The sequence below is a fragment of the Coregonus lavaretus genome (assembly GCF_964263955.1).
Source record: "Coregonus lavaretus genome assembly, chromosome: 19".
NCBI classification, from domain to species: Eukaryota; Metazoa; Chordata; class Actinopteri; order Salmoniformes; family Salmonidae; genus Coregonus; species Coregonus lavaretus.
The window spans coordinates 16,771,999-16,786,738 of NC_140006.1; the positions used below are offsets into that span (position 1 = coordinate 16,771,999).

Sequence of the window (14,740 nt, forward strand, 5' to 3'; positions counted from 1 at the left end):
TCCTAGACAACAGTTGTGATTGTCCATTCCATATTGTCCATTTTACTTTGATCTGTCCTGTTTTTAGGATATGTTGTTTGTTAACATGACATAACATTTTTTAGGTTAGGCTATTTGATCCGAGAAACCTGCATGATGTAAAAAGTGTCCGTCTCTTTACATTGTCATACATTTTATCTCCAGCCTGTAGGCTACAAAAAAGGCCACATACTCTTTCTACCATATCCTATATCTGCTACATGATTTATGTTAGAATTTTTTTTTTGGACGGAACGTTGGTGGAGCCCGCAGCGATGCGTCTCTCAAACAACAGCACCCTGGTGAGGCGCGCTGGGAATGGACAAGCAGAACATTTTGCGCCCCTGCCTTTGACAAAGTGGGCACTGCTTATCACAGGGCGGCATCAACGCTCACCCCAAAAGCCCATATGCCACTGTTTGAGAGAAATTGACATTGTTTTTGGGCAGAATTATGTGAGGTTTTGTGTTGTTGTTGGAGGTGCGTCTTTGCCAGTTTAGCTAAGAAAATAACACACTTGTCAGTCAGACTTTTAACTGTGTGTGCCATACATTTCCAGACTTTTTGGCAGAGGTATCCCTAGGCTACTCACGCACAATGAGGAAATGCTACACTTCTTTCCTTCTGTTGAGAAGTGAACCTTGCCCATGCACAAACTCCTATGCAAACCGGGGGTTTACACTGTTGAGTGCTGACACCAAGAGGGCTGACAACAGTGTAGATGAATTGGAAACCTCTATTTGATCTTGAAGTTTGACTGGGTGGCAGTCTGAATGGCTAGACAAAGCAGGATGTATTTGCCTTCTTTTGAATGGGATTTGGCCGGGGCTCCTTATGTTGAATTGACATTGACATTTCTATTGTAAAGAGGGGCGTGCTTGAGCTGGGCCCTGCAACATGTTGTCATCATCATGATCGCGCGCTCAACAACCCAGCCTGGGTAAACACCCGGTAAACTCCAAATGGTCTATGGTGGTTAACTCCTTCAACGCGCCTCAAGTGGGGCTCATGCGCAGTGCTTGACATTTCAAAGTTGATTCTCCGGGTGTTTGAACAGGAAGGCGGACATGTTGGTCAGGCGGTGGGAGAAAATCGGGCATCGTTTAGTTTTTCGAAAAATAACATAGCTAACGCTAGATCAAAACCAGATTTATCTATGTAGAACCAGCAAGTTTTCCGTCTGTATCGGTCAATATCTATGGCCGATGACAATATGAGGCTTACTGCGTAAGGACGGCAATGAAATGTTTTAGCAAGACCGTGTTTTAAACTGATCGAAATTTGGAAGTATACGTTTTTTCGCCACTTCTACTTTGCAGCTGTCAGACTCGTTTATTGTTTTTATTTGCAAGGGTCTTACACTGATATATGGACACAAGCCTGGGAGTAATGTGGCTACTTTGCAACCTGTCGGATTTTTAAAACTGTATTTAAGTTTTCCTCTTTGGATGTATCGATGTCGTTTTAAATCCTGCACAACTCCTCTGTGGCATCCTGTGGACGCCTACTAATCTGTTGATGCATTTAAATTAACTAGCTAACGCTAGCTAAGTTTTCTTCTTTTGAATTGCTGAAGTTGTCTGCAAAACCTGAACGGGGGAAACATTTTTTTCTGAAAATGTGGCATTTGAATATCAAACGCCACTTTAAACGTTTCATGGTCAGTGAAAAAGAGGGAAGAGACACGTTTCTTTGATTGAAACTGCGGGTTCTTGCTAAACACTGACTTGAGTTCACGCAAAGGAAATAACATTAGGCTAGCTAACTAGCTACGTTAGCACTTGAGCTAGATTGCTAACTCCTTTTATTTAGCTATAGCACCGGCGTGGAACTCTACTTGTCTGCAAAAATGTCGGCTGGAGAAAGTTTGGACGCTCGTTTTGAGAAAATCGATGCCATGTTGAAGAACCCGAAGTCGGAAATAAACACTGATTGCCTTTTGGTAAGTAAAGTAGCTAACCTGACGATAAGCTTGGCTCGCTAAAGTTAGTTGGCTAACGTTAGCTAGAAATGTAATGTTATTGAATTAGCTAACTAGCATTAGCATAATTTAGCTAACTAGTTAATTAATGTTAGTTAGCTAGCTACCGTTAGCCAAGTTGAAAGTGGTTTGAGTAAATTAGTTAGCTAGTTATTTAATCTAACGTTAGCTAGCTAGCTACTCAACTTGCTAGCTACCTGGTGTAGGCCAGCCGACATCTTGAAGATTAGCTAGCTACCTAGTAAACGTTAGCTAACTAACGTTAACTACCTGCTAGCTAAATAGCTAACGTTAGTTGGCTAACAAGCTGAACAAGTGGCATCCAAAACGACCATGAGAAATCATGTACTATAGGTAACGTTAGTAGGGCTGGGAATTGCCAGGGACCTCACGATTCGATGTTATCATGAAACGTAACTACGTGCCAATACGATATGTATTGCGATTCTACAGTATATGTAAGGTTATTGCAATAACATGTTGCGTTTTTTATTGCGATTTGATGTTCCCAACACATTGATCACTAACATTATAAGTCTGCTGCAGAGAGACTGTTTTGATCAGTCAGGGAAATAAAAGGCATCTATCGTCATTCCCGTATTATTTTTTTTACTGTTTCCTGGAATCGTTAGTTCATATATATATATATATATATATATATATATATATATATATATATTTTATGTCCATGCTAACTAGTTAAGTACTTGTCAGGCATCTATGCTAGCCAGAGCATGGCTGAAGAACTACTCATCAACATCAAGTTGAATACCGTTATGTCTGATTCTTGATATCATTACAATTGACACATTTCACTACTACTAGTAGCTATTTTGAAACCATCAACGCTGTTGATGGTGAAGGTGCTGGTTGAACCCGAGGGTATTTTGCAGCCTAAATAATAATATTAATAATAAATGTACAGTGTAGTTTTGTTTCCATGAAGATAGACAGACAGTCCAATCTTGACCATGGTGACTTTGCAGGCTGGTCTCATAGACTAGAAGTAACATAGTAAATGTACACGGGACACTCAAATTAGTATGATATGCTACATTTGGTATGGTTACATAAGACAGATGGTTACTTTGGCAAAAACTAATCTCATCATGGACAACTTTAGCATTTTAGCTAATTACCAACTTTTCAACTACTTACTACTTTTGAGCTACTTTGCAAATACTTAGCGTGTTCGCTAACCCTTCCCCTAACCTTAACCCTTTAACCTTAACCCCAACCCCTATCCCCTAGCAAAGCTAACGTTAGCCACTTAGCTAGAATTTGTAACATACGTTTTGAAAATTCGTAACTCATCATACGAAATGGGTGATGGACATCCACAAATGTAATACATACCATACGAAACGGAACATATCATACTAAATGGAGTGTCTCGGATTTACGTAAAGAATAATACGAAATGCTCTGAGACCAGGTTGGGCTTTGGGTTGTCAATCACATTGCATAGAACCAGAACAGGAAAGGCATGTAAAAAGGCACAGTGGACCAAATGTGACAGGGGTTGGAGCGGTCTGCCTGAAGGCCTCCTTTGTGTTGTACAGGCAATATTAGAACAAACTCTTTGGAGAGTAGGCCTATACATGAAAAGTATTTTTAAAATAACCTCTGAAGTGGTAGCATCACGCCTGTTCTAACCTGCCATCCCAGCTGCATCAGTTCACTTGCTCGGGTCTGCCTGCCCTGATGTTTTCCTGTCTGTCACTCATTCACTGCTCATAATGTAACTTGTATGAGATTGCCACTTGCTAAACCTCAGAGGAACACCTCCACCGACTCTAATCTACTCTATCAATGATGCAAACCGAAAACAAAACTGTTGTTGAGGTTTCTCCCCCAGAGAAGACGTGTGATGTAGCCTCCTTGAGTGTGTGTCAGTCAGGGTCTGGTCTGTGTCTGCCTATGTTCCTATGAATGTCCATACCACTTAGAATAAAACATTGTATTGGGCATGCATTATAAGTGACAAGCACGTGTGGATATTGGAACACAGCCTTTGTCTCTTTTAATATCGTTCAGAGCATTCTAGTGAAGGCTGGATGTCTTCGATCCACATGGCAGTCAAAAGCCTCTGCATATTAGCCAGGGTGTGACAGAGGATTAGATAAGTAGGCCCTATGTGTGGTTACACTGTTACTAGCCTCTTTGGTGAATTGGGTTTTAATATCACATACTGTCTGCTTCCTGAGGACTCAGATCGTTAAAGAATCCATGTGGAGCAGTATCTAATGTAACTCAATGTAAAATACTAGCCTGAATTTCCTGTAGTTGTCTTCAGCATCTGCAATGTTATGCTAACAGGTATGAACCTAATAAGGTTCTTTCTAAAAACTAGGGTACCATTGAGGTTTTCCTATGCTGGACAAATTGTTACAGCTGTTGATAAGTCATTGATAATAATCAGCGATTTTTTTTTTTTTTCTTCTTGTCATTACATTAAGCTATAAGGGGGAACACACAACTTGATTTAACCAATGTTTAACCCTTTCTCATGGTTGGTGTCTTGACATATTTGTCCAACATTGTGTGACATAAAAATAAAATATGTTTCTGTCCTTGCATTTATGGCAGTGTAAGTTATATAATATATTAAGCATTAATCAGTTAAATTACACATTGAACTTGAACCCTGGATCTAGCTGTCGGACAGTTAAAAAGAATACAGTGCCAGTCAAAAGTTTGGACACACCTACTCATTCAAGGGTTTTTCTTTATTTTTACTATTTTTTACATTGTAGAATAATAGTGAAGACATCAAAACTATTAAATAACACATACGGAATCATGTAGTAACCAAAAAGGTGTTAAAAAAATCAAAATATATTTTAGATTCTTCAAAGTAGCCACCCTTTGCCTTGATGACAGCTTTGCACACAAAGAAAAACCATGGAATGAGTAGGCGTGACTTTTGACTGGTACTGTAGATATCTCAGAAATGCAATGTAACTACGTAACATTTCGTGTCTCCTTATATTACGTGGTGAAAACAGTTTTTATGGACGACTCTCCAAAAATGTATGAGATGGCAAAATCAAATGTTTCTAACTGAAAGAGTCACCTTAACTTGATACTTAAAAGTCAATTGATACTGTCATTAACGTGGTACTTCACTGACCACGTTTACATGCACACCCATATCCCCCTATTTTCCGGGATACTCAAGTATTGTGTTTTTGAGTTGATGCATATAAATGCCATATTCCGTTTTTATAATAACCCGAAAAAAGCTTGTATCCCGGTTATAAGAAACCCGAATAAGATGCCTGGGAAATGTTTTATCATTGACGGGATACTGTGGCATGTAAACATCTTATCCCGTTTATTATTGTATTTCGCAGTCTATGCAGGCTCAGTTTCAAATATCATGGGTGTTGTGTGATGATGCTTTTATCTGATTTTCAAACAAATCACTTAAAAAAGTAGGCTACCTGCGCAGTTCGGTCCACCATAATAATTAATTTTGCTGATACTCATTACTGGATTGTATAGACCACTGGCTATTTTCACCCCTAATTTTTATATTTTCTTATAATTTCCGACATTTGGTAGGCCATATTATCGGCACATTTCCGACATTTGGTAATTTCTGACAGTTTGTCGACTATAGTTAGATACATGCAGCTTCTCTTCTGTCATAACTTGTTGCCCCAGAAGACTAAATAAAGCAGTGCTCATTAGATTGTCTTACATCGATAGAATGAATAGATTAGTAATCTACACTGAACAAAAATATAAACGCAACATGCAACAATTTCAAAGATTACAGTTTATATAAGGAAATCAGTCAATTGAAATAGATACATTTATGGATTTCACATGATTGGGAATACAGATATGCATCTGTTAATCACAGATGCCCCCCCAAAAAAAGCTAGGGGCGTGGATCAGAAAAACAGTCAGTATCTGGTGTGACCACCATTTGCCTCATGCAGCATGACACATCTCCTTCGCACGGAGTTGATCAGGCTGTTGATTGTGGCCTGTGGAATGTTGTCCCACTCCTCTTCAATGGCTGTGCGAAGTTGCTGGATATTGTCGGGAACTAGAACACGCTGTCGTACACGTCGATCCAGAGCATCCCAAACATGCTCAATAGGTGACATGTCTGGTGAGTATGCAGGCCATGGAAGAACGGGGACATTTTCAGCTTCCAGGAATTGTGTACAGATCCTTGAGACATGGAGATGTGCATTATCATGTTGAAACATGAGGTGATGGCGGCAGATGAATGACACGACAATGGGCCTCAGGATCTCGTCACGGTACCTCTGTGCATTCAAATTGCGATCGATAAAATGCAATTGTGTTCGTTGTCCGTAGCTTATGCCTGCCCATACCGTAACCCCACCACCACCATGGGGCACTCAGTTCACAACATTGACATCAACAAACCGCTCGCCCACACGACACCATACATGCTGTCTGCCATCTGCCCGGTACAGTTGAAAACGGGATTCATCCGTCAAGAGCACACTTCTCCAGCGTGCCAGTGGCCATCGAAGGTGAGCATTTGCCCACTGAAGTCGGTTACGACGCCGAACTGCAGTCAGGTCAAGACCCTGGTGAGGATGACGAGCGCGCAGATGAGCTTCCCTGACACGGTTTCTGACAGTTTGTGCAGAAAATCTTCGGTTGTGCAAACACACAGTTTCATCAGCTGTCCAGGTGGCTGGTCTCAGATGATCCCGCAGGTGAAGAAGTCAGATGTGGAGGTCCTGGGCTGGCGTGGTTACACGTGGTCTGCAGTTGTGAGGCTGGTTGGACCTACTGCCAAATTCTCTAAAACAACATTGGAGGCGGCTTATGGTAGAGAAATGAACATTCAATTATATTGCAACTGCTCTGGTGGACATTCCTGCATTCAGCATGCCAATTGTACGCTCCCTCAACTTGAGACATCTGGCATTGTGTTGTGTGACAGTGACCTTTTATTGTACCCAGCACAAGGTGCACCTGTGTAATGATCATCCTGTTTAATCAGCTTCTTGATATGCCACACCTGTCAGGTGGATGGATTATCTTGGCAAAGTAGAAATGCTCACTAACAGGGATGTAAACAAAATTGTGCACATCATTTGAGAGAAATAAGCTTATAGGGATGTATGGAAAATTTATGGGATCTTTTATTTCAGCTCCTGAAACATGAGACCAACACGTTGATTGCATTTTATATTTTTGTTCAGTGTATTTAATACCGGTAAAGATGGCTGTTTCGTTTAGGTATGTGTTTAGAAACTGTGGAGAAAGCGCAATAACAGTGGAAAGATTGGTCCTGTGCAAAATGTTATCAGTTTGACAGGTTTTAAGGAAATGAAAAGTTGATTTTAAAACGATGAAACACGTTTCTGATAAGACTTTAGTTCGTCTTGGGTGCATATTTTATGTGGTTGAAATACTGTCTGCTTGCATAAGTGTCAGAGCCCATTACACGCGAGTTCACATTTTCTCAAGAGATGCTGAAAGAAAGAAATAATATTTCTCCACATCTGTATCATTTTACTGCTAGAAATGCATAATTCTGCTGGAGTTAATATTATATTACGCTACATGTGAGAGGTTATAGGCCTACATTTAGTGTCCATATTTCAGTTACTAGTCAATTTCACCCATATGAATTTAAATGAGGAATATTCTGTTTATTCACAGAAACAGGGATACTCGTGAGCGGGATATCAAAGGTGCATGTAAACAGCTTATCCTGAATAAGACCTTAAGTGGGATATGAGCTACTAACCGTAATACTATGTGCATGTAAACGTGGTCACTAACTATTTATAATACTTGTTGGATGCGCATTTGGTGTCGCTGTTTAATTACGCCGTGATATTTTCAAGCTTCATCATGTGATCCAGGAAGGAATTTTCTGAATGACAGTCAAGTGTCGAACAGCTGTTGTGATCGGGCATGCGATGCAACAACAGCCCAAGTGCTGGAAAAAAGGTCATTCGTTACGCCAGTGAAAACAGTTGTGCCTGTATCCATGTTGGATCTAATATCTCTAGCGAATTTATGTTCTTCTCTGCTTGATAGTGTTGAGTTAACTGGCTTTTTTTTTTTCATCAACATCGGTTAAATTATTTGAATTCCATTTACTTCAGATTTGTTGTGACCCCAACGCGCCGTTTCTGTAGAGAGAAATCAAATAATTTACGAGAGAAATTGAAGAAATCAAGTCAAAAACCATGTGGGACGCTGGGCTGAAGGGAGTTGTAGTTTTCATTTAAGCAAATATTCAACCTAGTTCAGCGCAGAAACGTCATTAACTGCAATTACCATATTCAACCTTATTTTGGACCTACGCTTGTCGCCTGCCTTCCCGCTTTTGGGACGACTCCCTCCATTGTTAGGCTGTAGATATGAGCATCTCGTCATTTATATACTGCTCTATGGATGGATACACTTTTACGCCTGCTACGTTAGGTTAGATACACACAGACCGTGTGAAATAGGAATGTACACACTGACGAGAGGGACAGAGACAGTTCGTGAAAGTATGCCTTACCTACTTTGAAGAACTAGTAAAATGATTTAGTCAGACAGCTCTGCAGGATAATAGGCATGCTAGCTAAATAGGATGACTAAAGATAGCACAGAATAGGGAGCACAACGTTATATGGCCTGACTGCTACTGCCTGAGCAGAGATGAGATGATTACTTTAAGGAATGAAAAATAATAGTAATCAAATAAAAACGAAATCATATTTTATTATTTTATAGTAATTTCCTAGTTTTCTATTGATGTCTACCCAATGTGGACCTGACAGACCATTTAAAATATGATCAATGTTTTGGCAATTGAATGTTCACTATTTTTATCTTTGGATTATTTTTTAATAGTCTAAACCGGACTGACCGCAAAAAGCACTAATCGCTCAGCACTACTGGTTGATTTACAGCAGGGCCTCGTTAGATTTAACAGGGAAAGCATCAAGGTAATGAGTTCGTTTTCACATTTTTGTGCCTCAGATTGGACAATGAGTCTACTGTGCGCAATGGTGTAGGATAGACTTGTGCAACACCCAACACTATTCTTATAAATTATTCTGGATAGAATGCCAACAAATTACATAGCCTTAGTGGGTGTCTTCACAATATGATCTGATGATGAAATAACATGACAAATCCATTTTGGTTTCCATGTTACACCTGCAATTTAAACATTACAAGGTGCTTGAAGTAGGCTACTTAATCTTGAATTTGGAGCTCAGAAAATCAAGTATTGGAATAGGCCTTCCTTGAAAATCAGACATTTCCTCAATTTTGTCCTTGTAATTATTGTAGCCAATTTATAAGTTTTCCTGCTCCCTTATAATTCTGTGATTTCATTTCTGATCAGTTTCTGTAATAGATGTGGCCACTTTCGTTTGTTTCCTGCCGCTTCAGTTGAAGGGTGTTGTGAAACTCTGTTGCGGTAAAACCACGTGCTGTTATTATGATGATGACAACATCTAATGCTGGCTCCAACTTGGCTCATATTTTAGAATGTAATAATAATTTGAATATCAATGCATTGGCAAGGCCTAAAAAGAAATCTTAGTGATAATGGCCTACTTTTAAAAAAACACTTTTTTTGCATGCTTTTTTTTGAGGGGTGGGTGTTATATGAAGCCCTATATGTACAATTATATAAATGATACAATTGTATAATATTGAGGTCCTTGAAAATTACAATTAAGTGCTTGAAAAAAGTCCTTGAATTTGCCTTGCCAATGTCTGTATGAACCCTGCTTAAATGTTGTATAGGCCTATGTAGTTGTATAGGTGGAGTTATGGGCCAATTTGCATATATTCCTTTAAGGACACATGTGGAACTGCATAAAAATGTATATATTTTTTGTTTAAAACCATTTGAAATGTTGATCCTAGTGTGTCAAATTGGCCCCATTTTATTTATAGAAAGACCCATAAGCAAGTTGCCTAAAATGTGTGACAAGAATTAATAGGGCTGGGAACAGCCAGGGACCTCACGATACGATATTATCATCATGATACTTAGGTGCCGATACGATATGTATTGTGATTCTCACGGTTTTAGATTTGTTGCGATTCGATGTTCCAAACATTTTGCTCACCATACGTCTGCTGCCTATAATATTGGCATATATCATCTAAAATAATATCCTGATATGTAACTATATTGATCCCAATCCCCGCCCCCCCCCAATAGACGAAACTAACAAATGGGAAGCATAGAAATGGCTCACATAGAACAGATCTATGTGGTCCTCTGTAGCTCAGCTGGTAGAGCACGGCGCTTGTAACGCCAAGGTAGTGGGTTCGATCCCCGGGACCACCCATACACAAAAATGTATGCACGCATGACTGTAAGTCGCTTTGGATAAAAGCGTCTGCTAAATGGCTTATTATTATTATCTACCGCTTCTTAGACTTGCTTTCAATGAGTGACAGATACATAACTAACATTTCTATGTGAACTTGGTCGGGTTGCCCAAAGAGTTACATATTGCAGCTTTAAATGAAGCTAGCAGGTATTAGGCTAAGCCTACTATCAATCAGACAGACGGGGAATACAAGTTCCCACGCTTATTTTGCCTGCCATAGAAATGCAATAAATGTAGGCCTAATCACATAGCATCTTTTGCCAATACGGGCCCCTGCCCTCTGTCTGGTAGTATGGATTGTGGGAGAGATGACGGTGACTGAGAACGCATGATTGCATTTCCCTTATACTGGAAAGGCTGCCTCATTCACTAATGAAGGGAGCATTCAAATTCCTACATGGAGGAGTGTTTTCTTGTAGCCCTACACACACCACACCCACCTTAGTTCACTTCAAGGCAAGCACTTCTCTACATGGAGGCTGGAAGAGATGGAGACACGCACACTGTCGAAAAAAAAAATACATCCAAAACTGAGGCTTGAATGCAAAATAAAGATGTTTATTGAAACATAGTGCCCAAAAAAGCTCCCTACTCTTGCAATCCTTTTAATTTTATTCTGAGGAAATGTTCACATGGTATATGTAAAAGCAATAATTGATGATATTTCTCGCTTTTGTATATTTGGTATATTATCTAGATCATGCATTCTATTGTAGTAGGTACTGATTCATAGATTTTCGGGTGTTTTCTTGCTTGATCATGTGACATATGCAATTATCCTTGAAATACAAGCCAGGTGTGTGTGCCAACAATTTCTACTGATGGCCTGAGGCTGAAAAGTTTGTTTTGTTTTCACGTTTAATTTATGCACTTTCTTACACTATTATTTTTTTGGGCACCATGATGTTTCAATAAACATCATTATTTTGCATTCAAGCCTCAGTTTTGGATTTATTCCTTTTTCCGACAGTGTGTGGGTCTCCATCTTTTCCAGTATTTTTTATTTGGACTCCTACGCAACAGGAGAACAGACACTGTTCAGTAGTTAGGACCTTTTAAAGAGCGCAGACTGCCTCTTATCATCTACATGGAGGCTGCCAGGGCTGCTAGCCATATTGAAACAACTCTCTTTTAAAGAAGAACAGTTGTTTAGTTTCCCTGACCTCCCTGCCTGGCTGCCATAGAGAAAGGCACACACTTCGGCACTGCTCTGACTTAATGGCAAAAAGCTGTGGCGACTCTTCCGAAGCTCAAGCCCATGGCAGCTACACACAAGGGTGTTGTTCCTCTTTTCCCCCTAGCTGCAATCTCCCTCAATGAATGGAAGCCTTTGCTTCAGCCCCCTCTCCACCACCACTCTGCTTCTTCACCCACAGCTTAATAAAATTCCATGCTAATCAAATAACCTCTTGTCTTTGACTGGCCTGGAGTCCCCTGTGTGTCCCAAAACCATTCTGTACGCGCTGCCTGCGCCTGGAGAGAGTCAGAGCTGCTTGCCCGGCCTCTGCTCTGAGGTAGCTAGCTGGGTGTGTTCTCTCCACCCATAAAACCAAAATTATGTGGACCGATGGTAGTTTGATGTTTCTGAGAGCTTTGCTTTTAACATTTAACTTATAAAGCATTTTCAACATGTTTGGCTACTAGGCTATGAGTAGCCTAATCAGTTCCATCAAAGGCACAATACTAGCCTTTTTCTAAGGCTGCTGTGGTTATGTATTTCTAACCTTATTTGACTTTTTGTGTTGATTTTCCACTAGCCTGGGCAGGGTCTGGGGTGCCAATCTGTTTTTGCTCTCTTGCCAACTCCCTATGGAATTGCCATGCCCAACGTTGTCAAGAGAGCAGGAACAGACTGGCACCCAGGCTAGTTTGCCAATGCCTTAGCCAAAAGCAGTGATGCTGTTGCTCTTTTGCCCATTGAAGACTGTGTTGTTTTGACTGTGATATTTTGCCTGTGTCCTCCACTCAGGGGTAGCCTACCACTCAGACACTATGTTCCAGCCCTGTCATGTTTATCTTCTCCCTAAATAATTTCTGTTGGAGAGAGAGATGGGGGCCTTATCTGTAACACACTGCCTGCCCTCATCACATAGCTCCAGGCAGGCTCCTGCTCCTGAGAGAGCCTCCGCACAACCAGAATTCCTGGCATTGTGATGGGAAAGCTTGCTGACATTTAAGGGTGCTTCTATCGTCGGTATAGTGAGCTATGTGTTTGTTTTTCCATAGGGCTTTTGAAAGTTCACAGGCCTAGTTAAAAAAAATTGTAATGCCCTGGAAATCCTGGAATAGGAGCCTGAAGCTGTCTGAAATAGCATTTTTAACAAAAGCTGCATTCTAGTAACAGAATCTTATATTTAAATCCTAATTGCTAGTTGGTAGTCTCCTTGAGTTTGATCACATGTTTGGTAGAGCTAATTCACCGGCTGGCAGAATAGGATGGCTGGATTGATCTGTTGGAACTTGCCTGGTATGGGCCTTTGTTCCTGACATAGCCCAGTCTTTATTGTTTTTTAGACACTTGGCACATTGGGCTCCCTAGGCTAGCATAGGCCTGTGTTTTGCCTCTTCCTTGAGCTAATGCTGGGCTTAACAACTTGGACGTGCTCACATTTCCCGATTTTCCTTGTCCCAAATCTTTCATTCCGTCCATCCTTAACCCGAGGATGTGGGTGCTGACATTACACAATGATTCCCTAGTTCAGGGATCATCAACTAGATTCAGCCGTGGGCCAATTTTAATTGTATTTATTTATAGTTATTTTTATTTATGTATTTTGTCTTGATCAGATGGTCAGGGTGCCGAAACATATTTACAAATAATTTGTAGACTGCAAATTGACCGCAAGAAGCTCAAACCGATATATTTGACTAAAACATAATCCGTTCAAGCCTTGCTTTCATTTGTATACGTTCACATACACTGAGTATACCAAACATTAGGAACACCTCCACCGTTGTGTCAAGTTGGCTGGATTCTCTTTGGGTGGTGGACTGTTCTTGATACATACAGGAAACTGTGGAACGTAAAAGCCCAGCAGCGTTGCAGTCCTTGACATAAACCGGTGCGCCTGGCACGTATTACCGTAGCCCTTTTCAAATGCACTTGTAAAAAAAATCTTGCCCATTCACCCTCCGAATGGCTAACATTCTCAATTGTCTCAAGGCTAAAAAATCCATCTTTAACCTGTCTCCTCCCCTTCATCTACACTGATTGACGTGGATATAACAAGTAACCTCAATAAGGGATCATAGCTTTCACCTGGTCAGTCTGTCATGGAAAGAGCATATTTTAATGTTTTGTATACTCAGTGTATACAGTTGAAGTCGGAAGTTTACATGCACCTTAGCCAAATACATTTAAACTCAGTTTTTCACAATTCCTGACATTTAATCCTAGTAAAAATTCCCTGTCTTAGGTCAGTTAGGATCACCACTTTATTTTAAGAATGTGAAATGTCAGAATAATAGTAGAAATAATGATTTATTTCAGCTTTTATTTCTTTCAACACTTTCCCAGTGGGTCAGAAGTTTACATACACTCAATTAGTATTTGGTAGCATTGCCTTTAAATTGTTTAACTTGGGTCAAATGTTTCGGGGTAGCCTTTCCTACCCACAATAAGTTGGCCTTCCTACCCACAATAAGTTGGGTGAATTTTGGCCCATTCCTCCTGACAGAGCTGGTGTAACTGAGTCAGGTTTGTAGGCCTTCTTGCTCACACACGCTTTTTCAGTTCTGCCCACAAATGTTCTATAGGATTGAGGTCAGGGCTTTGTGGTGGCCACTCCAATATCTTGACTTTGTTGTCCTTAAGCCATTTTGCCACAACTTTGGACGTATGCTTGGGGTCATTGTCCATTTGGAAGACCCATTTGCGACCAAGCTTTAACTTCCTGACTAATGTCTTGAGATGTTGCTTCAATATATCCACGTAATTTTGAGCGGCCTTTCAGGTTATGTCGATATAGGACTTGTGTTACTGTGGTACTTTTGTACCTGTTTCCTCCAGCATCTTCACAAGGTCCTTTGCTCTTGTTCTGGGATTGATTTGCACTTTTCGCACCAAAGTACGTTCATCACTAGGAGACAGAACGCGTCTCCTTCTTGAGCGGTATGACGGCTGCATGGTCCCATGGTGTTTATACTTGCATACTATTGTTTGTACAGATGAACGTGGTACCTTCAGGCGTTTAGAAATTGCTCCCAAGGATGAACCAGACTTGTGGAGGTCTGCAATATTTTTTCTGAGGTCTTGGCTGATTTCTTTTGATTTTCCCATGATGTCAAGCAAATAGGCACTGAGTTTGAAGGTAGGCCTTAATGCATCCACAGGTACACCTCCAATTGACTCAAATGATGTCAATTAGCCTATCAGAAGCTT

General features: G+C 40.5%; 1 protein-coding gene across 1 annotated transcript in view; it reads left to right on the forward strand.

The window, feature by feature from the left end:
* Positions 1-1,073: 1,073 nt before the first annotated feature.
* LOC311146780 (rho-associated protein kinase 1-like) overlaps positions 1,074-14,740 on the forward strand; it is an 80,041-nt gene continuing 66,374 nt past the window's right edge. Inside the window, exon 1 of the mRNA XM_084183360.1 lies at positions 1,074-1,960. Within this exon, the coding sequence (XP_084039486.1) occupies positions 1,868-1,960 (93 nt within the window). The 5' untranslated portion in view covers positions 1,074-1,867. The remainder of the gene's footprint in view (positions 1,961-14,740) is intronic.